This window comes from Desmodus rotundus, chromosome 11 (genome assembly GCF_022682495.2).
Source record: "Desmodus rotundus isolate HL8 chromosome 11, HLdesRot8A.1, whole genome shotgun sequence".
Taxonomy (NCBI): Eukaryota; Metazoa; Chordata; class Mammalia; order Chiroptera; family Phyllostomidae; genus Desmodus; species Desmodus rotundus.
Window position 1 is genome coordinate 56,170,107 of NC_071397.1, and position 27,715 is coordinate 56,197,821.

Genomic DNA, 27,715 nt, shown 5'->3' on the forward strand with positions numbered 1-27,715 from the left:
GATTCACAAGCCTAGGAAGTACTCGCTTTAAGTCATTGGGTAAGATATGAACTTGTGGTAATTGGGCCATTTTTGTCGAATGTCTCCACTGTCCTTTTCTTTCTCAGTCTTGTTTGACTTTATTGGTGGTGTTGTTTTAAAAAAAAAAAATAGAATGGGCAGCCAATGCTGCTGATCATCTTGGGAGGATTTTAGTGTTTCAGTGTCCAGTGTGTGTCTGACAGGGCCTAGGAGCGACTACGTACATCAGGTACTTTTTTGTTTTTTTCCTTACCGAGTGCTAGGCAGAGTCTGGAACTGGAGTTGGCTGTCATGTCCAAGTCTGTCTGCTTTTTAATATTTCGTTCATTTGCTTTGAAATTGCAAGAGTAAGATGGCCTGCAGTGTAAGATGGGCTGTTTTGATATATTCCAGACATGACACCACTTCTTTGCAATGTTAACATAAACAATCTGTTGTAGTTTTCACTCCATCAAAAGCTATGTTACCTCTGCACCAGTGACTGTGTTAAATATATGACTGTGAAACAGATCAACAAACGGGGTCCATCTTTGCTTCATTCCATCTTACTCAAACTCTATTAAGAATTAAGTTATTTTATAGCCATTGTTTTCTTGATTATAGATTCAAAATGATTAAAAGCGATAGTAATATATTACATGTATATCCATATAGTTAATACAGGTTTCTTATAAAAATAATATGTGCTGACATGTATTCATTTTAACATTAAGACTAAATAATGTGTATAATGTAAATAATGTAAAATTATAAGGCTTAATTTTAAAATTGGTAGAATTTTATTTCATAACATAAATTAATTCAAATTAATAATAATCAAAGTAAAATATAATTTAGATTCTACTTTCTTATTAATACCATGAGCAGACAACTCCAGCCATGTATTGTAATATATTTATGAAATATTTATATATGCATAAATTTGTAACAATTTAACTACTTATTCTGATTTCCTGCATTGAGGTAACTATAGTGATGGGAGACATTTGTTTACACATAGGAAACAATTTACTCCCTTATTTTAAATTAAAAACAGGACTAACATCCCCATCTCAAGAAATGTAAGTATTGAAATTATTTCTATACATTGCTTCTTAAAATGTCAAGATAAACAAAATTTTGGAGCTTCACGACCATGAAAATTGAGACTTTATATGAAGCTTGTAAAGAAATGGATCTGAACATATATTAAATTATTTCTCCTAAACTTACATGACTAACAAGAATATGAAACACTGTACAATGGTTTATATACTAGAGAGATTTTTTCTTCTTCTACTGCTATTTTAATAAAGGTTATTCACTCAGTATTTGTTACTTTACACTGTCTCAGGAAGGACGTAAGTCTCCTGTCACTATACTTAATTAAACACAAGTGTCCTAAGAGACTGCCTACTAACTGCACTCCCAATGGTTGTTGCTAGTTACTAAAGCAATATGTAAATCAATGATTGAAGCTTTTATTACACAGTGATTCCATTCTGCCACTGTGACCAAAAGTACCTGACTGCTGATCAAATTCTCTGTATTCGTTTCACCTTTTCCCCCAAATCTCTGTTAGGTTCTGAGCTCATGCCCAAAGCGCTCTCCACCAGGATAGTGGGAGGCATTTGGTGGTTTTTCACACTTATCATCATTTCTTCGTATACTGCTAACTTAGCCGCCTTTCTGACAGTGGAGCGGATGGAATCCCCTATTGACTCTGCGGATGATTTAGCTAAACAAACCAAGATAGAGTATGGCGCGGTGGAGGATGGCGCAACCATGACCTTTTTCAAGGTAAGTCCTGCTGGTTATATGAAATTGATGTATTAAAATGATAGAGTGCAAACAAACAACTCTTTCTCTAGTAATGAATGTAAGAGCATAGCAAGCAACGCTTGTTACTCATGCGGAGCAATCAATAGCGTATCCCTTAGGGGTGAAGAGGAATACAACACAATATATGGCCATCGAAGCAAAACATTGCAGTATTGCAAATGGCAAGGAGATTTTGCTTTGCAAGTATGTTATTTTTGGTTGGAAGAAAATATAGCCAAAAGTAATATTTTTCCCACCAAAGATTTTATCTTTGAATGTAAAACAAATAATGTAATATATGTATTGAAAAACAATAACAAATCATATGATTTCACTCTAATGAACAAACTGAGCTAACAAGCAAAATAGAGAGACTCATACATAGAGAGAGCAGGATGACAAGAATGGAGGGGTTAGTGGAAAGAGGGATAGAGCAAAAAGGAAAAAGGATTCATGGACATGGACAGCAGTATGGTGATTGCTGGGGTGAGGGGCTGTGAGGGGACTAAATGTTAATGGAAAAAATACTATAATAAAAAAAGGAAAACTGGTAATCAGGCTCTGTTATTCCAGAAAAGAGAATGATTTAATGTAAAAATATTTCCATACATACATTTCTTTGTTAAGATGAGGCAAGGTGTACTCATTCAGAAGCCTATGGAAAAAGAAGGAAAATAGTGGCTGAAACAGAAAAGCAGGAACACTTCCTATTATCTGTACATTCGTCTATTTAATATTCTGGATGGCACAAACCCTGAAGATGGGCTACACCATTGAACTTGCAATGGTTTCCAGAGGGACAGACATGTGGAACATTGATTTTTTTTTTATTTTAAGAGATTTTATTTATTTATTTTTAGAAAGAGGGAAAGGGAGGAAGAAAGAGAGGGAGAGCAACATCAGTGTGTGAGAGAAACATTGATCTGTTGCCTCTTGCAGACACCCCAACCGGGGATAGCCCCTGGAACCCAGGCATGTGCCCCAACCCAGAATTGAACTAGCGCCCCTTCTCTCTTGCTGGAGGACACCCAACAGAGCCACAACAGTCAGGGCCAGGTGGAACATTAAATGGAAGGTCAATATCTAGGTGTATACAATCCCTTGCTTTCCTCTTTATTATTGTTCTCCTTACATCAACTGATCTCATTGGATCAGAATAGACCAAACTTAACTCTAGGGAGTAAGTATTGCTTTGTAATTACTTTTATATTTTACCAAGTATTTTTAAATGCTTTGTAAGTTAGGCAACTTAAACATTGGTGTGTTCCTTCAGTGTTCCAAATGCAATTGGAAGTTCAAATAAAATATGCAGAAGTGGGTTTTTAAAAAATAATTGACTCAAGCTGTAAAATAAGTAATTTCATCAAACATTCATCAAGTGCCTATTGAGTGCCAGAAGCTGCACTAGATGTTGGTTATTCTACAGCAAGCAATATCTAGTTCTCACTTTTAAGGCAGTTATAGTTCAGATGGACACACATGGAAGGCTAATTCAACAAACACAGATCTAGGTTTTATGTGATTGAGAACAGCAGTTTGCCTAATTATATAATTTTCTTGGTAAAAGTTCTTACAAAACTATATTAGCTATTTGTTTAAAGCATTAAAAGACACCAAATATCCAAAGAATAAGATAAAATTTGATTTAGTCAAATAGATATAATTCTTAAAATTTAATTATTTTCAAGGTTCATATGGCTAGGTTAATGTTTGGATGTATATTCTATATTTAATTAGAAAATGATTAGTATTTAATCAAATTTATTAAACAACTAAATATGGGTAAAGCATTATATGATCAGTATGGTGGTATTTGACTATATTAATTGTAATTAATTTTTTCAATTTAATATTTAGAATTAATAGAGATTGCTTTTCTCATAATATTTTTAAAAAATCAACTGTTGAAAATACTACATAAGCATTGTGAGTAAATAAGATTGTAGAGAGTAAATATGCATTTAAATTATTACAGTACACAAGGGTCTTTTTAAGTTGTTTGTAAAGTAACACAAGTGATATACCAAAGTGATTACTTCTACTTCACAAATGTTTCAGAATTTTAATTTTATTTTTGTTTTCCAGAGGACTCAAATATCTTGTGTTAAAGCTTTATACACTATAAGATTTTTCTAGAAAATAAAAAAAATTCTCCTTTTTTCTCATCTTTAAAGCTTATTTTCTTTTTTGTCTTCTGAGTCTTCCCAGCGTTCTGTTTTGTTCTGTTTTGCTTTGTTTTTGTTTCATTGCTCTCAGCAGTGTCATTTTTGCACAAGTTCACTTTTCTTCACGACTGGTTTTTCTTCTTACTCTTCCGTCTCTTGTTGTTCTTTCTCACATACGGTGGCACTCCTAGCACCCAGAGAAAACGGACATGAAACAACTTTATGTTTCCATCAGTGCAAGACTTTCTCTCTGTAGAATTGAAGCTTTCTAGACTGTACCCGAGTCATAATAGGAACAACATGGTGATAATCACTAAATTCATGATTATTTTATGTTGATAATTTTATCACATGCTGACTTCCTACTGTTGAAATTAGAATTTAAAAGGATACATTAAATGCTGATTTTCCTTTAGTTATTTTACTGTAGTCCTAAATGTTACTCATTTCAACCTCATATTTTGGCTTGTTAAAATATATACTTATACTGTAACTAATAGGTATGAAATTTTAAAGAAGTCCTAGAGATTTGGAATTGAAGGAATTGCATGCTCATTTTGAAGCTCTACACTTGAACCAGAGACTATTGTGTATGGTTTGTTTACATTTTATATCATTCTTTTATTTCTTGATTAACAGCAATGCTTACAGATGCTCTAGGAAACCACCTCAAGGCATTCATTTCCAAGGAATTTTCATTCTATTTTTTTCTAATTTAATGACACCCTGCTGTTAGTTAATTGTTCTGGAATGCTCACTTCTACAAAATTATTTTAAATATGTATAGTTTTATTACTACAAGCAAGAATAGCTGCCTTAAGATACTTGTCCTTAAAGGGTTAAGTCCTTCCAACTGCACAAACAGAGACAGGGTTATATAACCATTCCACAACATTAAGTACTTCCTTCCCCAAAGAACACTGTAGAGTGTATTCATTGAGATTACGTGCATATTTTCTTCAAGAAGAGTTCCTCTTCTTTCCTCCTACATCCACACACATTCCTCCCAGGGATAGATGTAAAGCCATGACTGGCAAAGTAGCTCAAAATGTAGCAGATGATGTTTCTTCAGTGTTATTCCATTTAAACAATAGAAAACTGTATGGCATCACCAATCTGTTCTTAAAACAATATTTAGACAATAAATTAGCTGAGAGCCCAAGGATTTTATTGAAAAACACATTTGAAACCTATATAATCTTAGTAACCAATGCCACCCAGTAAATATAATAAAATAAATAAATAAAATTAAAAAACTATAATACAGAGAATAAAAAGACAAGCCTTATACTTGAGAGATGGTGTTTGCAAGACATGCCCTTCAAATGACAAGTATTCCTAATAAAATATATAAAGAAATCTTTTTAATAAAATCAAAAATATAGACAACTGTGTTGCAACCATTCAAGGCTGGACAGGTTCATGGTATTCGGGCAGAGGGAAGAATATTCACAGGCCCGTGGGGATGCTTGGCATGCCTTTATTCAAGGGCGGGCGATCCACACACACTGTAAGCTGCACATCCCCCTTCATGTCTCTGCATGGCGCACTGAGTGTCATCTGTCCCCTTGCGTGGCACATGTCATGGCACCCAGCATGGAGTCCCTACCTGCTTAAGTACTAGAGGCAAACAAAGCCACCTTCAAGCCAGAAAATTATATAAAATAGCATAATTTTGCACATGTGTGCCCATTTCATGTTATGGGAACAGTTTATTGGACCCAGTCTCAAAGCTATGAGAAGACTACTTATTAAGCCCATTCAGAGTTGGGGGAACACTGCTTCCCTTAGTTACCCAGATACCCTGGTGAGGAAGCCAGACTGCCTCCATTTACCCTACAACAACACAATAGAAATTTGGACAAAAGATTTCACTATGACCCTGGCTGGTGTGACTCATGTGGTTGGAGCTTTGTCCGGTGGACCGAAGGGTTATAGGTTTATCCTCAGTCAGGCACACACCTAGGTTGCAGGTTTGATCCCAGGTCGATCAGGGAAGCAACTAGTTGATGTTTCTCTCTCTCTCTCTCTCTCTCTCTCTCTCTCTCTCTCTCTCTCTCTCTTTCCCCCTTTCTACCTGCCTCTCTTTCTAAAAACAATGAAAAAAATGTCCTTGAGACAAGATCAAAATAAATAAGTAAAAATTTTAGAAAAGATTTCACTATGCATTTCATAGAATGAGGGAATGCAAATAAACTATAAACTTATGAAAACATGCTTAACCTCATAAGTAAGGAGGAATTGAAAATTAAAATTGAAGTGAGATTATCATTACCCAGCAAACAGAGTAGCACAAATGAAATGGTCTTTCTATACAATGTGCTAGCAAGGGTGGGAAATAGTTGCAACTTTGATATAATGCTAATGAGAGTGTAAACTGGGGCCACCACTTTGGAAAACGATCTGGCACTATCTAATACAGTTGAAAATGTCTTAACATGAAAAAAAGAGGAAAAGGAAGAAAAACAAGTAAGGAGGAATCACAACGTTCGAAGAATTTGGGAACTGGGTAGAATATAATTAAAATCTCACCCCAGAGCTGAACACTATACAAAATGTTGTCATGCAAACAAACACATTATTTTTACCCTGAAGTATAAAAATCAGGACAATGGATACATATAGATTACATGCTCAAACGTAACTCATTTAGAGACTGTAAATGTTTTGGTCTCTTTTGAGAATCCCTATATTTTCAAAGTGAGTCTTAATGAAGCTGAAGCTTAATGAACAAAATGAAGCTGAGTCACTTGTTTCTATGGACCCATATCTCAGGTTTTCTGAGTTCTACACATTCTCTCCTGGGCTTGGCCTAACTAAAATGCCTGGCTTTTTTCCATGAATAAATATGGTCTTCCAAAAATACTGTAATAGAAGAGATACATGGTCTTTTCTTGTGGTTGTTAAAAAAAATTCTACCACCCATTGAAAGGACATTTAACTGATATCAAATATCTAATGTAAATCACTCAATACTTCTGAAAACACAATCTACAATTTAGAATAGTTGCTAGGAATTAAAAAACAAAACCATGGACCTGTAGATGGAGGTATAGGTAGATCTCCATCTACCTATGGACATGTAGGTAGACACACTGTGCCTCCTCACACAACCAAAAGAAGGACTACAACAATTAACAACAAAAAAACAACCAGAACTGACAGAAAATTGAACTGTATGGAAGTCCGACAATCAAGGAGATAAAGAAAAAACATTCATCCAGACCGGTAGGAGGGGTGGAGATGGGCAGTCTGGTGGAGAGGACTCATGGCAAGGTGGTGGCTGGCAGACCCAGCAAGGTGGCGGATTGTGGAGCGGGGTGGGCGAAGTTGCAGCTGGCCAGTGAGGCAGCAGCTGGTGGACCAGGTGATAGACCGTGCAACCCAGGGCTCCAGCTCAGGGAAATAAAGCCTCAAACCTCTGATTGAAAACACCTGTGGGGGTTGAGGCAGCAGGAGAAACTCCCAGCCTCACAGGAGAGTTCGTTGGAAAGACCCACAGGGTCCTAGAGCGTGCACAAGCCCACCAACTCGGGAATCAGCACAAGAAGGGCCCACTTTGCTTGTGGGAAGCACAGGGAGTGACTGAAAACCGGCAGAGAGTGGAGCAAGCTCCATTGCTCCCTCTCAGACTCCTCCCCCCATACAACATCACAGCGCAGCAACCAGTGTTACCCAGCCCTGGTGAACACCTAAGCCTCTGCCCCTTTAAGTAACAGGTGTGCCAAGACAAAAAAAAAAAAAAGGCCCAAAGGAAAGAACAGATTAAAGCTCTAGAAAAAATACAACTAAGCAATGAAGAGATAGACAACCTATCAGATGCACAGTTCAAAACACTGGTAATCAGGAAGTTCACCCTATTAGTTGAATTTGGTCACAAATTAGATGAAGAAATGAAGGCTATGCTAAGAGAAACAAAGGAAAATGTACAGGGAACCAATAGTGATGTGAAGGAAACTGGGACTCAAATCAACAGTGTGGACCAGAAGGAAGAAAGAAACATCCAACCAGAAAAGAATGAAGAAACAAGAATTCAGAAAAAATGAAGAGAGGCTTAGGAACCTCCAGGGCATCTTTAAAGATTCCAACATCCGAATTATAGGGGTACCAGAAAGAGAAGAGGAAGAGCAAAAAATTGAAAACCTATTGGAACAAATAATGAAGGAGAACTTCCCTAATCTGGCAAAGGAAATAGACTTCCAGAAAGTCCAGGAAGCTCAGAAAGTCCCAAAGAAGCTGGATCCAAGGAGGAACACACCAAGGCACATCATAATTACATTCCCCAAGATTAAAGAGAAGGAGAGAATCTTAGAAGCAGCAAGAGAAAAGGACAGTTACCTACAAAGGAGTTCCCATAAGACTGTCAGCTGATTTCTCAAAAGAGACCTTACAGGCAAGAAGGGGCTGGAAAGAAATATGCCAAGTCATAAAAGGCAAGGACCTACATCCAAGATTGCTCTATCCAGCAAAGCTATCATTTAGAATGGAAGGGAAGGTAAAGTGCTTCTCAAATAAGGTCAAGTTAAAGGAGTTCATCATCATCAAGCCTTTATTACATGAAATGTTAAAGGGATTTATCTAAGAAAAAGAAGATAAAAAATATGAACAGTAAAATGACAGCAAACTCACAATTATAAAAACCACGCCTAAAACAAAAACAAAAGCAAACTAAGCAAACAACTAGAACAGGAACAGAACCACAGAAATGGATATCACATGAAGGGTTATCAACAGGGGAGTGGGAGGGGGAGGGGGGGGGAAAGGTACAGAGAATAAGTAACATGAATGGTAGGTAGAAAATAGACAGGGCGAGGGTAAGAATAGTATAGGAAATGTAGAAGCCAAAGAATTTATATGTATGACTCATGGACATGAACTATTGGGGGGGAATGTGGGAGGGAGGGGGTTGGCAGGATGGAGTGGAGTGAAGGGGGGGAAATGGGACAACTGTAATAGCATAATCAATAAAATATATAAAACAAAACTATAAAATCAGAGAAACCTGAATTTAATTACAGGCTCCATCCACCACTTATTAACTGTATTTAGGTAAAACACTTTTATGAACCTCTGACTCCTCATTCCTAAATAGTAATGACTAGCAGGACCATTCTCCCAATGTTTTTGTGTATGTTAAATAAAAGCTCGGCATGATATGCTAAACACCTAGTAAAAGCTTAATATATGTTAGTAGAATACATGTAATACTTAAGTATACAAGTAATACTTAAAATATTAGAATTATTTTAAACAGTCAAGTAAATTATGTTTCTATGACCTATAATCAGATGATTTTAAAATACATTAAAAGAGATCACATCATGTTTATCGAATTTAAACTACTTCATTCTTATTGCTGTCATGGAAAGGGAATTTTTCATAAGTGAAATAAAAAATTGTGGAGCAATTTTTAGAGTCTCTTTTCTAGACTCTGAATTTTGAAGTAGTATACAGTGCTCCCTTATCCATGGGGGGGATGTTTTAAGACCCCCAGTGGGTGCCCAAAACCTAGGATAGTACCAAACCCTATATATACTATGTTTTTACCTATGCATACATACCTATGACAATTTAATTTAGAAATTTGGCAAAGTAATTGTTTAACAACAATAACTAATAGGACTAAAGAAATGTTATAACAATATACTGTAACAAAAGTTATGTGAATGTGGTGTTACTTCTCAAAATGCTTTATTCTAGTGTACTCACCCTTATTCTGATAATGTGAGATGCTGCAATGTGCGTGTGATGAGATCAGTGTGGTATTCGTAACGGTACACAATTTAACACTTATGGAACTGCATTTACCTGGTTTCTCTGTGTTCATACGACACTGGACAGCAGAGGGCAAGGAGTGAATTGCTATCATTCACATTTGGATCTCTAGTTCCTAACACAGATTCTGCATATGGCTTGGGCTATATTAGTTATCAATTGCCACATAATGGTGCTTTAAAAGTACTAAAACCTGTTAGTAGCATGTAATATAAACCTTTATTTATTTACAGGTCAGTTGTTCTACTTCAAGAAATTTGTTGGCACAGAGACATTTTTGTGTTTTCAACAGACTTTGTTTCTTTTACACCAGGGTCAGTGCTTTTGTCAATACCGTTGCTGCTAAACCTTTATGGCCTTCAAATATATCTGAGTCCATTTATAATGTAAAACCCACACCCACCGTTCTTTTCAAGAGGTGCCTCTCTATTGATTTAATCATTGCTATTTTGGGCTAGAAGGTCTTTATCCAGAGGAGAAAATCTACAAGGAATGGCCCTAACATTTTTAGAGGTCATAACAAAGCATCTCAAGGCAACATGATTAATTTGATCTTTTAATTAAGGTCTGACTCCATATTGGAACAGGTTTGGGAAGTTGCTTAGAACACTGAAGATGAGAAACACTTTCATTACCCAACCATGCAACTCCTAACTCTGTGCCACCTGTAAATAATGATTGCGAGCGGTCCAGGTCTTTTAATTAACTTCTCCTCCTCTTCCTTTGTTGTTCTTCTCATGGTTAATATGCTCCTTCTTTTTACTGCTTTATATAGCTAAAAGTAACTGGCTAATACATTAAATATTTTGTCATTTTATCTGAATATTTTGGTCAAACCTAAAAGATTATTTGTGTGTATTCATCTTCCAAGTTATTAGAAGGCAAATTTTAAAAATGTTATTTGTCCATATATTCACAGATTCCAATTGACTTCATTGTCATCTGCTATGTGACCCTAAATCAGTGTTACATATTTATTTTCTTTATGGCAGCAAACTCACTTCTTTTACCAAATTTTATTCATTTATCCATTGGAATGATAAACATGATTGCATTAACTGATGGAACACCTGAGACAGAGGGGTTTAGGTAGAAAATGTAATTACTTTCAAAATTTTTCTATTCTGTAGAGAGCTATAAATGTTTCTTCAAAATATAGAGTCAATTTATTTGTAAGTCTGGATTGTAGTGTTGTGAATGCAAACAAGTGGATTAACCCATCTGAGGGGAAAGTTTTATTTTTTGGTACCTAGCAACAGAAGAGGGTTTGCTTTCTTTTCTTTTACTGTGTACATAATCTCCCTCTTTAGGAGAACTCAAAATACATACTAAATGCCAACTCATTAATCTTCACAATAACCTCTAAGGAAGGTAGAGAGCAATTATCATTATGCTCATTTAACAGATGAAGAAACTTAACAATGGAGAGGTTAAGTGACATTAATTATGAAAGCTATAATCACGACACTCATAGTATCAATAAAAGTAATAGCCAAAGATATCATGGCATAACCATCACTGCTCAGAAGGACTAATTGCATTAGCCACTTGGACTCACCCACATGACCTCAAATGTTTGCTCATATTAAATTTCTAAAACATTTGCCTGAAGCCATCAGGGCACATGCAGCTATAACACGTACTTTATAGTCTGCTACTTATTCTGTGCTTGTAGGTTCAATGGTCTTCTGAAATTAAATTACACTGTGGTGACAGTGTAGGTTTTTAAGCCTGAATGGCTTGTGTGGCATGCCTGTAATGATTTTTGAAAGCTTGAGTGATTTTTGCTTTTTAAATGCCAAAAGAACATAAGTAATTTTTGAGGTGATGGATAGAATGTAAAAAGTTGGCAGTTTACTGCAAGTACTTAATAAATTTAGAAACATACACTATTTACTAGATATTTCCCATATTTTTCTTAATTTCTACAAAACATAATTTTTGTTTTTGTGGAACAGTGGTGGTAATGTGGAGGTAATATATTTACTATGAAGAGGGTTGCACATTAGAAAAGCAAATTCTCAAAGTGACATCTATAGTGTGCTTCTGACACTGTACTTTCTAAAATGAGTATGTCTCTCTTGCCGTGTTAGTGGTAAAACATTTTGAAAGTCTCATTTCGAATATGTAAAAATCTGACTTAAAGTTGTTTTTGAAGATGAGAAAATCATCTAAAATTACTTTTGAATTTATTTTATTTTTATTGAGAGATAAATGACATATAATGTTGTGTAAGTTTAAGGTGTATAACCTGTGATTTGGTATATTTGTATATTGCCATATGATCACCACCAGAGTATTAGCTAACACTTCTATCGCATGTGATTGTTTTGTGTGTGTGTGTGTGTGTGTGTGTGTGTGGTGAGGACAATTAAGACTTAGTCTCTTAGCAACTTTGAATTTTATAATATAGTATTATTGACTGTAATTACAATGCTGTGCATTAGATCTCCAGAACTAATTCTTTGGATGCCTTTTATATTTTATATAACAAATTTCTAGTTGAGTATGGTCATCAAAAAAGAGGCGCAATAACTATGTGTTTGCCCATGGACAGAAACCCTGTGTGCCCTTCATTGTGTACCATATTTACTATTATACATATTATACTCATTTTTAGCCACTGTCTAGAAGGGGTTCTTTCACAATATAATAATTAAAATTCATAATGGTACTTCAGTAGTACAGGGATTATTTATTTAATACTGGGTCACATATGAGTTGTCCTGTTTATTTGAGTGTTACAAAGCTTTACTTTCAGGTCATTTTTTTAAAACTTGGAATTACTCTATACTTAGTAATGACAGCTTCCATTTCTCCTCAATAATTTAGGAAATGTCTCAGATTTCAGCTTTGGGTTTCATATGGAGTATATATTGTCTTTGTTTCTGAAAGCCAATTTAAAAATGAAATAACATGAGCATAGGTATGTTATCGTTCACATTTTGTAGCTGAAATTTTTGGCTTGCTAGTAGGTTGCACCTACCTATGTATGTATCATACACTCTAGACCACAGCCCGGCGAGTTAGTGATACTGACTATCATCAGGATCCCCCGTTAAAGCACTCCTTGAACTTATGTGGCCAGTCCTTTTTCTACCAAAGTCTCAAGAGACGTGGCTGTGCTGCAACCTGGGGACTGAAGAGCATGTACGTTCGGGGACATACAGTCTTGTCTCTGACAGGCAATCACATGATTCTGATAAATAAGGAGATAATCTTAATTTTCACATCACTTTTCTTTTTCAAGGGATAGTCATTATTTGGTCCTGTTTGGGGTATCACTTGGTAAGTTTTAAACATCTTTAAAATATCTATTTGTTTAAGCCAGCAGTCTCAACCTGTCTGCACCTTAGAACTCAGAATCATGTGGGGGGCTTTTAGAGAACACTGAGGCCCAAGCCCCTCTCTGGGCCACGTAGATTCTTGACGAAGGTTCCTGATCATCTGAATTTTTTATTACCTCCTCTGGTGATTCTACTGTGTAGGAACAGTTAATTTGAATTTTGAACAATGCCTTCATTATTGGTGTTAATAGCTGATAATTTATTGTATCAACTTCACTCTTTTCACATTTGGGTGGGCATTTTTCTCTTCTGAAACACAGAATCCACAAAATATCAGACAGAAGCATGAAATAATCTGCTGACCACACTTTTACTTCTTTTGAATTATTTACCTGAATTGTCTTTAAAGCCCTTTCAACAGAGATTGGCAGAGAGTGAAAATCTAATTACAGCTTTACTTCTGACCCCATTCCTGGAGGCCCCCAGTAGGCAAGCATGAGAATTGCCGTGCAGCAGGGGGAAGGTTAGAGCGTTCTCATTCCTCAGAGAAGTATCATGGGTACATCCTGACTTCTCTTTGTCGCTCTGAGCAAACTTTGAGAAGTCATATGTTCTGTGGGACTTGGGGAAGCAGTATATTTACCTTTCCTTTATAAGCATTTATTGCAGGTTCTTTTACCATGGGGAATAGGAGGAAAAATTAGAGAAGAGACCTGCAAGGGGCCACATTAGAGTTGAAGGACTGGACACATGATTTAGGGGTTTACCTAATGGGAAGCAGATTCAAAAGAGATGAAGTATTGGGTTGGCCAAAATGCCTGTATGTTTTTTCTGTAAAATAAAAGACACATTTTTCATTTTCACCAATAACTTTATTGATTTGGATATTTTGAGTATGTTGGCTGTCTCCTGTATAACATACTTGTTCTCAATTAATGTCTCTGTTTGATTGCTGTCAACGTCAACTGGTCTGCCCAACCGTGGAGCATCATGCAGTGAGACATCTCCAGCACAAACTTCACAAACCACTTCTGACATGTTCAATCAGTCACAGGCCCTTCTCCATACACTGCACAGGTCTTTTTGTGTGTTTCAGTTGTGTTTTTAACCTTTCAGAATAAGCCAAAAAAGTCATTTATTTTCTTCCCTCTTCAATATTAAAATGGGTACACAATTGATTTTTTAAAAAATGTATGTTGATATGACAGGTGTCACAATACAATCATACAAAATTGTTTCGAATGAAGTTAAAGACACTAAGTGCCAGTACAACAATGTCATTGAAAAAACCAAATGAACATTATGGCCCACCCAACACCTTACTCTATAGGTAGATATTGGTAGGTTCTGAGCAACAGTTGGAGATCTGGGCTCATGTAGGTTTCTTGCCTGAGCTTATTGTACTACCCTATATTATTTAGTGAACTATTGTCACTCCTTTCCATGTCGTGGGGAAAATGTAGCTATATTAATAGCTACAGGGACAAAGTGTTTCATAATTCTAACTGACAGGTTCCTTTGTGTCACTTGAGGTTACCTCAATATCCGTCCCCCCATAGATCTAAGCTGAAACAAAACGCTCCTCAAATGGTGGTGGTGTGCTCTAACCTGGGTGATGGGAAACAATAAAATTAGGCTTCCGAACCAGAGTCAGGCAAGCCAAACTGCTTCTGCTAATTTGCTTGCAAGTTACTAGTTAGAAAAAGCCCTACAGCTATTTAGAATAAATAGGAACTTTATTTTGATTTATTTTGTTTTATCATGCATTTAATTTATTTATTGGGTAATTCATGGATAATTTATTTATTGTTTTAATTTTTCTACACACTTAATTGAATGAAATGAAATTTAAGCTTTATGGTTGAACACCAATGTATCTGATTAGTCAGTTTAGATTAATAATTAAAGCTATTACTAAAGTTTCCACTTGTTCATGTTGATGTTTTGTTCATTTTCTATCAGACACCTTTTCTGATAATCTAAAAGATATATCTCAGCAAAGATTTTTGTTGCTTTATCCCTCATCTACTTCTCCAAAATTATTTTTTATTTATTAATGGTGTTAAGCTACTGGTTATGGGTAATGGATTACTATTAACAGTAGGTTAAATGGGAATATTTTGTTTGATAAAATAAGTTGGCATTTTAAACATATTATCAGCTTATTAATGTCTAATGTGCTTTTGATATTAATGCACTATGTTTGAGGTAAATATTTAAATCAACTTTTATTATGAATTTAATTAGCATAGTAAGGAGGTTATTTTTATCCAAGAAAGTTGTCTCCCTTCCCCATTCTCATCTAACACACAATTTCTTGTATGTGAGGCCTGATCTTATGTTTATTACAGAGATTTGCATAAGGCCTACAGAAACCCAAGACCGTTTTACTATGTTCCCATTCCAAGAAAGAAAATGGTGCCTTTGAGTAAAGCTGCTCCAGCAGACACTGGTTTTTCATGCCAAGTTACAGCCATCAATGGTGAAATAGCAGATGTGAAGGCCGGTTGGCATCAGAGCATATGAGTCAAAGACTTTCCTGTGGGAAAGAAAGTGCTTCATTACACTCTATCTGTGCTAAGAACATTGGTTCTATCAAGCTGTCTGAAAATTAGAAAATGATGGGTTTTATTACCCTCGCTCTGCCAGAGTGAATTCAATAGTTAAAAAGTAAGTGATAACCCTATTTGGGGAATTATAAGAAGCGATTAGAGTCTCAATGTATTTAAACTTGGAAGGGCCAACAACTTTTGTCTTAGCTTCTCTAAAACATTTGTGGGACAAAAGTTTAGTTCCTCTCCGATTATTGTCTTTTCAATATATACCAGTGAAGCTTTGAGGCCCTTTAATTGAAGACTAAGTTATGTGTAAAATCTGAGAAATAAACCTTTTAATTGCCTTGGACAGCCAGTGTGTGAGGCTGCTGTTATTCCTGGATACACCATGGTTCTCTCTCTCATTTGCCCTCCTTCCTCCATTCTGGGCAGGGACCATTCTTGCTATTTGTCACATCAGGATGGCAGCTTAAACACAGTGTTGCACCTCATCAATCTTGGGAGAGAGGTCCCCACAGGGAGAAAGAAAATTCTAAAGTCAGTTAATATAGTGATGTCGAGCTGGCATGTCAAGTGCTGGGTAATGGATAATAGTTGTCACTGCAAGAGCATATAGCCACTGCTTAGGCAACAGTTTGAAGGGAATTTGAGAAGGGCATATTTTTGATACAAAGAAGTAGACTGAGATAAAAATTAGTAAAAATTGTTTTTTTTTTAAGTGTAATATAAAAAATAGAATGTATTTCTTAGATAAAAGTAATTAAAATAAAAATTCAATTTCTTCTTTATAAATAACTGAATAAAAGCATCATTTAGTATTTCTAAAACAAATGTGCAAACAAACAGAAAACCCAAACTCTCTGCTTTGTAAATTATGTGGGGAAATTATATGTATTGGCATTGTGGCTAAGAAAGATCTATTATTCATGCTTACTGTTTTGTTTTGTGGGAGATACAGTTTTAGAGTATCAAAAAAGGCATTATTTTATTTTATCTAAATTACCCATTAATTACAGGTATATATGATGCAGACTCCAGCCAGCGGAGTCGTGTGTTGTGGCTGTAACGAACAAATTCACATGGACTACAGAGGTCCTGTGGAGAGAAGGGACAGCACGGCCCCTGTCTCAGTGAGAGAGGGCCTCAACCCTTGCCTGGACAGGCTTTTATTGCTTTTCTGGGTACATTATATTGAGGATGGTCCTCATTTACTAGGCACAGTTTCATTGTAGGTGGTTACCTTTTACAGATAACAAAGGAGAGGATGTTGCTAATTACTTCAAAGAAAAAGGATATTTGCAAATGCAAGGGGAACAGTGGTTGAATTGGTTACACTCCATACTGGGGAGGTTTAGCACAGATTATAGGAAGTTGCTTTAAAGATGTGCAGTAAACATTTGCTGCCTCAATTCAGGGTGAGGGAGTGTTAGCAAAAAGCAAGCCTCAAAGCAGCCTCGGTACAATGCAGGCCTGATTCCCCATGGGAAAACTGATCTGTGGGCTAGATTCCTGTGTGCTGACTCACTCCCTGCCGATTTTCTGAATCAGGGACTGGGCTACATTCACCACTGCCTTGCAGATAGGTTCCCTATATGTATACACTGAAACTTCTGCTTAATCCAGAATATCCTTAGAGAGGGAGTTAATGTTTTTGACCTTTCATGCTCTGTGATGTCATTTTTGGGGGGAAGCTATCCTTTTGTTGTAAATACAATTTATACTAATTAGCATCTTTGGTCAGCTGAATTTTCTTTGTTTATTTGTTTTTCTACCCTTTTCCAAAAGTGCAAATAGCAGTAACATCACTTTGTTCTTTGATCTTAAGAGTTGGTTTTGAACATCACATGGTATTTAAGTTGGGTCTTTCATTATATCATAAAGCAAAATAAAGTTTGCTATTACTGCTCCTCCATTTTTGATGCTTAGACTTTTATTTAAGGCAGCACAGAAATGTTATTCCCCCTTAGAAGCAAATATAACGTAAGGTTATGAGCTCTTCTGCTACTCAATGATCTTAGCACTTCATCATGCGTATTTAAAAGTAGCAAATGCAAATCATAAATCATCCCTAGTATTTTTAATATCCGTCCCACTAATCTCACACAGATTGGAAAAATGACAAAATAAACTTTAGAGCTCATTAATAAGTGTTGATAAATGAAAACTGAATATAATAAAGCCCTAAAAAATATTGCTTTAAAATATGACTAGACTGAACATTACTGCTAAATGTCTTAGTCTTAAAGGAATCAGATTCTGAAATTACTCTAATTCCTCACTTTGCTGTAACATTTGTGACTGTGGCGGTGCCTACAGTTGTTTAAATGTCTAATGCGGACTGATGAGCACTTTCACTGGCCTCCCACGTTCAGAGTAATTCTTTAATAACTTCATAAATACCGAGCTTTCCAGATGAGAGAATGTGTCCGCACATGTGTGCACATGTGCGTGATGGTGTGTTCTGTAAGATTCAGACATGCTGCCGTAACTGGAGTGAAATTATGGATAATTAAATAATTTATTTTTCTTATACCTAGTTTCCATATTAAATCTCTTTTAGTGGAAGAACAGTTCAGAAGTGGCGATGAATAGTAATTTTATATTTCCTGACAGCATATGAATAATATTTTTATTGTCATTAGCCTATTGTATGCACCATATCATTAGTGGAGTTCAGTGAAAAGGTTTGATTATCTCTAAAGGTAGGTGTTTCATTTATTAAATATTGTAATTGTAGCGATTTAGAGGCTACACTATAAATTAGTTTGCTTTGTAGGAACCTTGACTGTTTTCAGAACACTATGAGTTTATGCTTCACTTTAATTCTTTACAAAACAATTAAATAAAGACTGAAGAATTGGAAAGCAGCATTAATAATGGATATAAAGGATTGTTTAGTCAATGCAGTGCACTTTAACATAATGATTAAATGGCAAGAAATCCTACATCTGACATTCACTAGGGATTTGTTTATCCCCTCTAGGCTTCTGTTTTCTTCCAGGTAAAATAGAGTGTAAGTGTCTGTCTTCTAGATTGCTTACATAAAACAGTAGATATGTATTAAACTTCCAGTATGTACCTACAGTTACCATTATTATAAAGAGCTTAATAATAGAATTATTAAACTCTAGTGATGAGACCATTTCCCTGATGTCGATGCTTATATTCTTGGAAATACATTCAGTTTACTTATGGTTAATACCAAGATGTGGCACTCAGTTATATTTTTTCTGTCTTAATAATTTGATCCTGATTGTAGATTATTTTAAAATATTCTGGATTATTCTCTTTACTGCTTAAAAGCTAAAATGCATTATAAATCTAGTTCCAGTCACACATTATGGATAGCCCTTTAATTAACAGTCTTTTTTATTAATGTGGGAGATTTGTTTTTACAAGCCATTCATGTTCAGAATGAATGTTTAAGTAGGAAAAAAAAGCCCTCCCATTTTTAAGTTTCTTCCTCTCCATAATTGTAAACGTGATAATATAAGCAAGTTTCTTTTTCTCTTAAGAAAGTAATGCACATGGCTCCTCAGAACTACAGAAGTTTAGGAAAACAAGGGAAAAATGTCCCAACTCTAATCTACAAAGACAGTTCTTGATATCTTCTAACAATAACCACTTGCATTTTCTCTATAGATTATTTATATATTTCAGGGGTTTTTTCATTATTAAAAACTTTCAGATTTAATAAAGGTGCAAAAATTCTTCTGTTTTCACTGAATACATAATAATGCTCTTTTCAAGAATATGCTTTAAAGAGTGATTATCAGTAAATAGAGTAATAAGAATGTTTTTATAACACTTTCAGATAAATACTTTTCTTAGATAGATTCCAAAACAAATAGCTTTTTTCTAATTTCCAAACCCATTCCATCTTAACTATTGCAAAAATTAAAAGTATGTTTACATATAAACACACATGTATAGCAGAACAATTTCTTCTAACTTAGGTAACTAAGTGATTGGAATGCTCATTTTAATATATATTATATCATAATAACAAAAATTGAATGCTTTAAATATTAAATTTAAACATTTTAATTTAAACTTTCAAGAAAAATCAGTAGAGATGGTACTAAATTTATCTGTTTAGGATTCCTAATATAATCTTGCCTTCAAGTGAAAGGAAAATAATGTAATACAAGTATATAGGAATAACCATTAGCCTTTTTCAGTTAAACTATTTTAATGTACATTTAGGAAAGTGATCATATATAACACACATATATTTACCTGTTAGCTGCAATTTATCTAGACTTTCCATTTTTATGGATGAAGAAGACCACTTGTGTGACTGTACTTTTCTCAGAAAGAGGTGACAATGAAATGAATTTGGATTGGCATTCAGTGTCTCAGTCATACCAGGATGCCCAAAATATACCAGCAACAAGGGATGCTATGTTAGTTCATATTCTTTAAATGTTTTAAATTGATATTTTTTATTATATCTTACTTTTCTTTCAACACTAGAAGAAAATAACCCAGCCTGACTTTAGCAAACAGACAGAACTTACCAGGTGAATTAGGAATCCATATTGTCAGAATGAAGGTGACCACCTACATGGCCATGAGTAAGAAATGAGTAGGGTTAAAAACAGCCATTTTTAGATCTACTGGGAATATTCTAATCCTTAGACAGATATTTAATAAAAGATGCCCCCAATTTGATGATAATTATGATGATGTTGGAAGTGTTGGATATTTGGTATATAGGCCCCCTTGAAATTCAAGGAAATCACTAGAACCATTTATGTCTGTGGGGGAAAAAAGTGATTAAGAAAACCAGCAAAATTCATATTGAAGGAGCCAAATAAAGTAGCATTAGGAAAGAGCAACACTTCTGAAGTCGGAAAGACGTCTGCATTTGAAGGTGGCTGAGAACTACTTTTGTGGAACCAGGAATCCTGAGATCACTGACGTGGCCTTTACACTACAGGTGCAGGTTATGAGGCAGCTCCACTTGGAGAGCTGCTCTGTTTCTGGGGGCCCAGCCATTGCAAGTCACTGCTTCTGTTTACTTCTACACTGATGCTGTGATATGTGTAATACTTAGAGGAAAACTCATGTCACTAGAAGAAAAAAGGTTAACTGTATTTTGAAAATAAAAATGGTAGCTGAACTCTTTCTATATCTTTTTTGCATTATCAGTAGACATGGGGTAGCCACCCATGCTCACTCATCCTTATTTGCAGTTTTGTTTCTTTCCAAATCTCAGGCTCGATGGATTGTCCCTGCTATATGTTGAAAAAAGGGTGCAGTGATTTACTGTCACCAGCCGTGAGAGAAACACATCAGCACTTGCTTTTGCTCCTTTCTTTGAATTTGGGAAAACTTTCAACAGTGTCAAAATCAGTATTTTGCTACCAAACTCTTCAAAGAAATTTTATTCTATTAGGCTAAAAAAAATAGAATTGGATCTTTGTTTTTGTATGGCTTTGAAAATATGCATGGTTATTGCACATGTGAAATGTGGCTAGTGCAATCGAGGAACAACTAAATTTTATTTAATTTCAATCATTAATTACATTTTAAATTAATTTTAGTTAATGTCATTCAATTGAAAAATTAAAACTGAATTAGTGTAAGATGTTTTCCCATTAAACAAAAAATATTTTATTTTAAACTTTGAGTAATATAAAATATTTTATTGTAGATCCTGTTATCAGTGCCTGTGTTGTTTTCAGTGTACCGATATTCAGCTGCAAAGTATTGATTCAGTTCAAGTTCTACTGTGTACTGATGTAACACTGTGATATGTTTATTTAAGTATTTTGTACAGATGGCATGATTTATAATGATCACTGGATAAGCCATAACTAGTAATTAAATTGAAATACTATTTTTGGAATAAAATACAATTAAATTATGTTTCTAATTTAAAAATTACATATGGATACACTTTCAAATTTAACATGAAGGTATATGATTGAAGCAGAACTGATTAGAAATGCAGAAACTAGTATTATCTCTGGAATAGTAAATAGTAAGAGTCCAGATGAAAGTGTGTTACAGATTTCACCATAAATGGCAACTGCAATTTGCAGAAGCACAGTAAAGTGGAAAAGCCGCTTATTGTATGAAAATATTTTAACAATAAAGTGGTCATTAATAAGAGATATTCAGAAAATACTTAATGAATTGGATAAGTGGTTTTCTACTAGCAGTAATAAATGAATAAATAAAATTAGTTGTGTAAAATCAGAGTCAAATGTCCAAAAATATTTTCAATGATTTTTTACAGGGTCAGAGCTTATACATTTGGGCTGATACTACAAAACTTGGATTCTTTTTTTTTTAATTTGTAATAACATGGATTCTTAAACAAAGAATATTACTTTTAGATGATGGGAAGATAGTAAAAGATATTGGGTGGGCCAAAAACTTTGTTTAGTTTTTTCCGTGCGATGTCTCTGGTAGTGTCAGTTGTCTAACTTCATTAGAAACAATTTTGTTAGACTCTGTTGTGACAGCTGTGTATCAGCGTGCATTAAAAAAAAAACATCAAAATTGGGGGATTTTTGTGCAGCCATTTTAATATTGATGATGGAAGAAAATACATAACATTTTGGTGTATTATGCTTTATTATTTCAAGAAGGGTAAATATGCAACTGAAATGCAAAAAAAAAAGATTTGTGCAGTGTTTGAAGAAAGTGCTGTGACTGATTGATGTGTCAAAAGTGGTTTGCAAAGTTTCTTGGTTATTGACATTTTAGCCAAATAATTCTTTGCTGTGGGGCTGTCTTACGAATTGAAAGATGTTTAGCAGCACCCTTGGCCTCTATCCACTAGAAAGCAACAGTGGGAGATAGCTTACATACTCAGAATATCTAAATTAATAGTTATTGGTGAAAAAGAAAAAAAATGTCTTTATGGAAAAATCTAAATGAACTTTTTGCCAAGCCAATCTTTCAATTGCGGAAATGTTAGGAAATTATGAAGAAAGATTAAAAGGAATAGTTTACAATAAGAAACAAAAATCCTCTTTCTTAACCTTCCCCTTCCTTTTAACCCCTGACCTCATGGACTCTTTTCCATTTGTATAGTTTTGTTACTTCAGGAAAGTTACATAAATAGAATCATGCAGTATGTAGCTCTTGGGATTAGCTTTCTCCCTTAGCATATTCTCCGGATATCCATCCAGGTTATTGTGTGTATCAATAGTTTGTTCCTCTTATTGTTAGTTACTCATGGTGTGGTTGTGCCACAGTTTGTTTAATTACTTGTTGGTTGAAGTACATCCAGTAAATCTGTTATGAACATCTGTGTATAGGTTTTGATGCACACAATGTTCAATTTTGATAAAATCTAATTTATGTATATATATGTTTTGTTTGCTTGTGATTTTGGTATTGTGTCTAAGAAAACTTTTTGTAACTTAAGAGTCTAAAGATTTACTACTTACTATATTTTATTCTTAGGGTTTTGTAATTTTAGCTCTTAAACTTAGGTCTATGATCCACTTTGAGATATTTTGTAATGTGTGAGCAATGGGGACAAACTTCACTAATTTACATGTTGATATCCAGGTTTCTCAGAACCATTCATTGAAAAGACTGTGCTTTACTTGTTGAATTATTTTGACATTCTTGTGAAAAATTAAATGGCCATTAATATCATGGTTTATTCCCGGAATCTCAGTTTTATTCCATTGATTTGTAAGTGTCCTTATTTAAATACCACGCAGTCTTGAACACCAGAGAAAGTTTTAAAATTAAAAAGTATGAGTTCATCAATCTTCTTCTGTTTCAAAGCTGTTTTGGCTATTCTGGTCTGGAATTTTCATATGAATGTTAGGATAACTGGTAATTTCTTCAAAAAGCCAGGTGGGATATTAATAAGGATTGAGGTGGATTTATATAGCTATGTGGGGGGTATTGTTATCTTAACAATATTCAGTCTTCTGATTCCTGAGCGTGGCATATCTTTCCATGTATTTACATCTTCCATTTTTTTCAACAGTGTTTCATAGTTTCATTTTACAAACCTTGTGCTTCTTTTTAAAATGTATTCTGTATTTTATTCTTTCTAATGCTATTAGAAACAGATTGCTGTTATAATTTTATTTTCTGATTGTTATTGCTAGGAAAGTGGTGAAACCCTTTCTTTAATTGGTGTCTATCTGCATAACAACTAAAAGCAGAATAGGTTTAGATGACAGGAAAGAGGCTAAAGGGGCACAATCCCTGACAAACCCATTTCCTCTCCAGCTAATTCCCAGCTGTGGTTGAAGATGACGCTAGAAGGAAATTCTCAGCTCCAGCTATGCCTTAAAATCACCAAGGCAGCTTTTAAGAACTATCGGTGCTAAGACCAATTGAAACAAAATCTTCAGGAGTAAAGTCAAAATAGTTTTTGTTCATTTTTTAATCTGCCAATGATTCTGAAGAACATAAAGAGACCAGATGCCATTGTTGTAGGGTATGCTGTTGGAAAGCGACTGTTAAACTATCAGCCTTCCAATTGGGTTAAATGTGTACTTGGGGAAACATAGACACTTTCCCACATATTTACACTGCTAGAGAATAATTTTTAAAAGTTAAAAACATGGCATCAAAATGTAAAATGCACATGTATCAAAGATTTTATTGTTGTGGTTTGTTAAAAAAAAATTGAGGCAATTAGAAATGGGCAAGTTAATTTGCTAACAGAAGTCAGAATAAAGTTAGTCTAGTGCCTGCTTTTATAAAATTAGAAAATCCCTAGATAATCTACCAAACAACACCTGACACTCCGATGAAAGAATACCTAAGAATCCTTTTTATTCATTTCCAAGTCTTGGACAATATTTTCTTACTGTCTGCCCCATCATGATTCTATACAAACAGTGATCTGTTAGGTTAGGCCTGCTTACGTACATAGATGTGGCAAAAGTCTTAATTAATTGCACAGATTCTCTTGCACAGATTGCTTAGCAAATCTAGAGCCATGAAAATTACTGGAAATATTTATAAGTAGTCCTGTATTGGAATTTTAAAAGTTACTATTACTTAACCAAATGAGGAAACTTTCCCCACTAGATTTCACCTACAGTCTAAATGAAATTAGGTGAATGCCTCTGTTCTTCAGGTTCCCAGAGTTTTCTGTTTGCTGGCCTAGGAGGAAGGAATTTTACTTACCCCTGGTAAGGCTAGGGCCTATAAGCCAAATAACAGTCCAGTTTTCCTGGGAGCATTTTGCGGCTATTGGCTGCATTATGAAGTCCACCCATATTTTTAAATAATAGGCTTGCCATGCCTGATTGAATGAGAATCATTATCAAATGTGACACTCCATATATATGGTTGCAAAACTGGTTTGTTCTATTATATCCTAGTAAAAAGGGACATATATATTTTGGAACCCATGCAAATAATTTATTATTATGAAGAATATGGGGACTAAAAAAAGCTTCTGAATTTCAGAGCATGAATCAGATATTTAAATATGTACATTTCCATTTACAAAATCAAAGTCTCTGAAATCAAATATCAGAGAAACCCGTGAAGAAAAATAAAAGCCCCGGATTCAGTTGATTGAGCATTGTCCCATAAAGCAAAAGTCCCCAGTTCAATTCCCACTGGCAATTCCCAGTTCAATTCTCAACCTGGTCCTGGTTATGGTGAGTACAAGAGGCAACAGATCAATGTTTCTCTCTCACATCGGCGTTTCTCTCCCTCTCTTTCTCCTTACCTTCCCCTCTCTCTAAGTAAATAAAGAAAATGTTTAAAATATCAAAGTATTTCCTTCTATAGTGATGAAAACAGAGCATGAAAAACAATAACTGACGTATCCTTACTCAGTATTCAATGTTTCAGTAGAGTATGTTAGAAATTATTTATGTATTCAATGACTATTCATGAACTAACTCAGGTTACTATTAGACCAAGTTTAAAATTACCTAAAAATCTTGGAAACTTTGTGTAAGCTGACACATTACAAAAGAAAATTATTTTTGATATGAAAAGTTAGAATTATGATTCAATTTAATGTTATATTTTTAAAAATATTAAACATACAGGAGTAATTTTAGTTTTTTATTAATAGACCAGTATAATAATGTTCATAAATTTGGATTTAATACATTTTTCATGAGAAATCAAAACTAAATCTTAGAAAAATGTAATATGCCCTTGTATATTGCATAACATTTAAAATGTATGTAGTCATATAACTATTTTAGTCATATGTATTAAGCCATCTGATTGCACTTGTATCCATTTTATAGAACATGGCCTTTGTGAAAGGGAGGGTATCACAATTGGTGCTTTAGAAATTCTGTGTTTTGTTTTCTAAGTATTTGGGAATTTTTAACGTGTTTAATTTTACATAATAATCAGAACAGTAATTTTTTTAATTTAAGAGATGCTTTAATTTTATGTATTAATACACTCTGAAGGTAAAAGACAAGGTCTTTTCCAATTGCAGGCACAGTGATATATAATCACAAAGATAATTTATAGTTACAGTCCTACCACCTCAGCCAAGGGTCAAAGTAAACACAGAAAAATAAAAACTTGGTGGTCCAGATATTAAATAAGTGCTTTACTTTCCAGTGGACACGCTTTCCTAATTAACAAACTCGTAACTAAATGACAAAGAGACGAATAAACCAGATTACCAGCCGTCTTTTGCCCGATACAGAACAGATCACCATCAGCTCTCTCACAGAGGTCACCAAATGGTCAGATAAGGAAACTGAGTCCTCAGTCACTGCTGCCAGTGAGGGATAACTTACCAGTTCTGCAAGATCTAGAAACAAACAAAACAAAACAAAACAAGACAAACAACAGAGGAAAAGGAGTCAAAAAGTGAGAATTGTAGAGTCAGAAAAGTTCAAGTTCTGTAGACACTTGGGAGCCACTCTGTTATGTAAGAAAAAGTGTGCTTTGGCATAAATAGTGCGTAGGTAGGTACACTTCTCAATCTATGCAATGTATTTGTCCCTGTCAAGTGAATACACTTGGGTGTCTTAGTGAAAGTACTATAAAAATGCTAAAATGTAATAGCTAAAAAATGTTAAGCATGCCTCACTTGAACATAAACTGAACGCTTGATGGAAAGTTTATTCACTTTTTAATTATTTAAAGCAGATTTTGGAGAACACTGACATACATATGTATGCACAAGCGGGAATACTGAAATACATTTATAATAGATTCAAAACTATTTAAAATCCTTTAAAGCAAAAGAATAAAATGTTTGGATATAATACTTCTTTTTCCCGGTGAAAACCAGTTTTTTTTCCTATTGTATAAAATAAATTTGCATTGTTACTGACAAGAATACTTTGCATTACTATGATTTTTTACAAGGTAACTTTCCCTACAAATTTGCTAATAGATGAGTCAATAGAAGGTTAGTTAAAGGAACATAGCACGTAAATCGGATAATCCCCACAGTGTCTGCTACGTGACATCCAGCACTGCGCAACATGAAACCATCATGTCAATATTTCTAGACCCTCAAATTCAATTTGTGTGTTTCCCAACATGATCTGCCTGAAAAGAAGTCTCAGGTATATGCATTACTGCTGTTCCTTATTCTCACTTACTTACATGTTTGCACTTCTCAAATTCAGTGAAATAAAAACTTACTCTTTTCCTCCCACCACACATTTTTGTTTCCTGAAGAAAAAAAAACAAGTCTCCATGGTCTCCCCACCAAAAAAATCAATCAGAGATGTTGATTTTTTTGAGAAGGCTTCCTTATTGAGGACAGAATAAGTCTACCCCTCATCACCATGAGAGACACATGTCTAATAGAAATATTTTTATATTTACTTTTATTTATATTTTTGTAGATTTCCTTACATATATACTAAAAAGAATTGTAATAACCCAATGCAGTCTAATATTTTAAACTGTAAAGACTCATGACGTATAACAAAATTTAACTATTTAATTTAAATATGTGAACTTGTTTCATAATATGACTGTTTAATAAAAAGACTTTTAAGCATAAAATATATTTCCTAGGATAAAAATCTAATGAGAGATGTGGAATACGATTTTGAGGAGAAAAGGAACTATATATAATTTCTAACTGTTAAAAAATAGTTTGATCGTAATTGTGCATGCCAAGTTGTCATTGTTTAAATATTCCATAGCACATATTTATAGAGTGATA

General features: G+C 34.6%; 1 protein-coding gene across 4 annotated transcripts in view; it reads left to right on the forward strand.

Moving 5' to 3' along the window:
* The window catches only part of GRIK2 (glutamate ionotropic receptor kainate type subunit 2), a 598,702-nt gene that overhangs the window by 502,361 nt on the left and 68,626 nt on the right, over positions 1-27,715 (forward strand). For 3 of the 4 annotated variants that reach the window (XM_024551764.4, XM_053914034.2, XM_024551766.4), the window contains exon 13: positions 1,583-1,800. In XM_024551764.4, coding sequence (XP_024407532.1) covers positions 1,583-1,800 — 218 coding nt within the window. Of the gene's footprint in view, positions 1-1,582; positions 1,801-27,715 lie in introns of those variants that run through there. The other variant, XM_045188638.3, reaches the window with a different exon arrangement.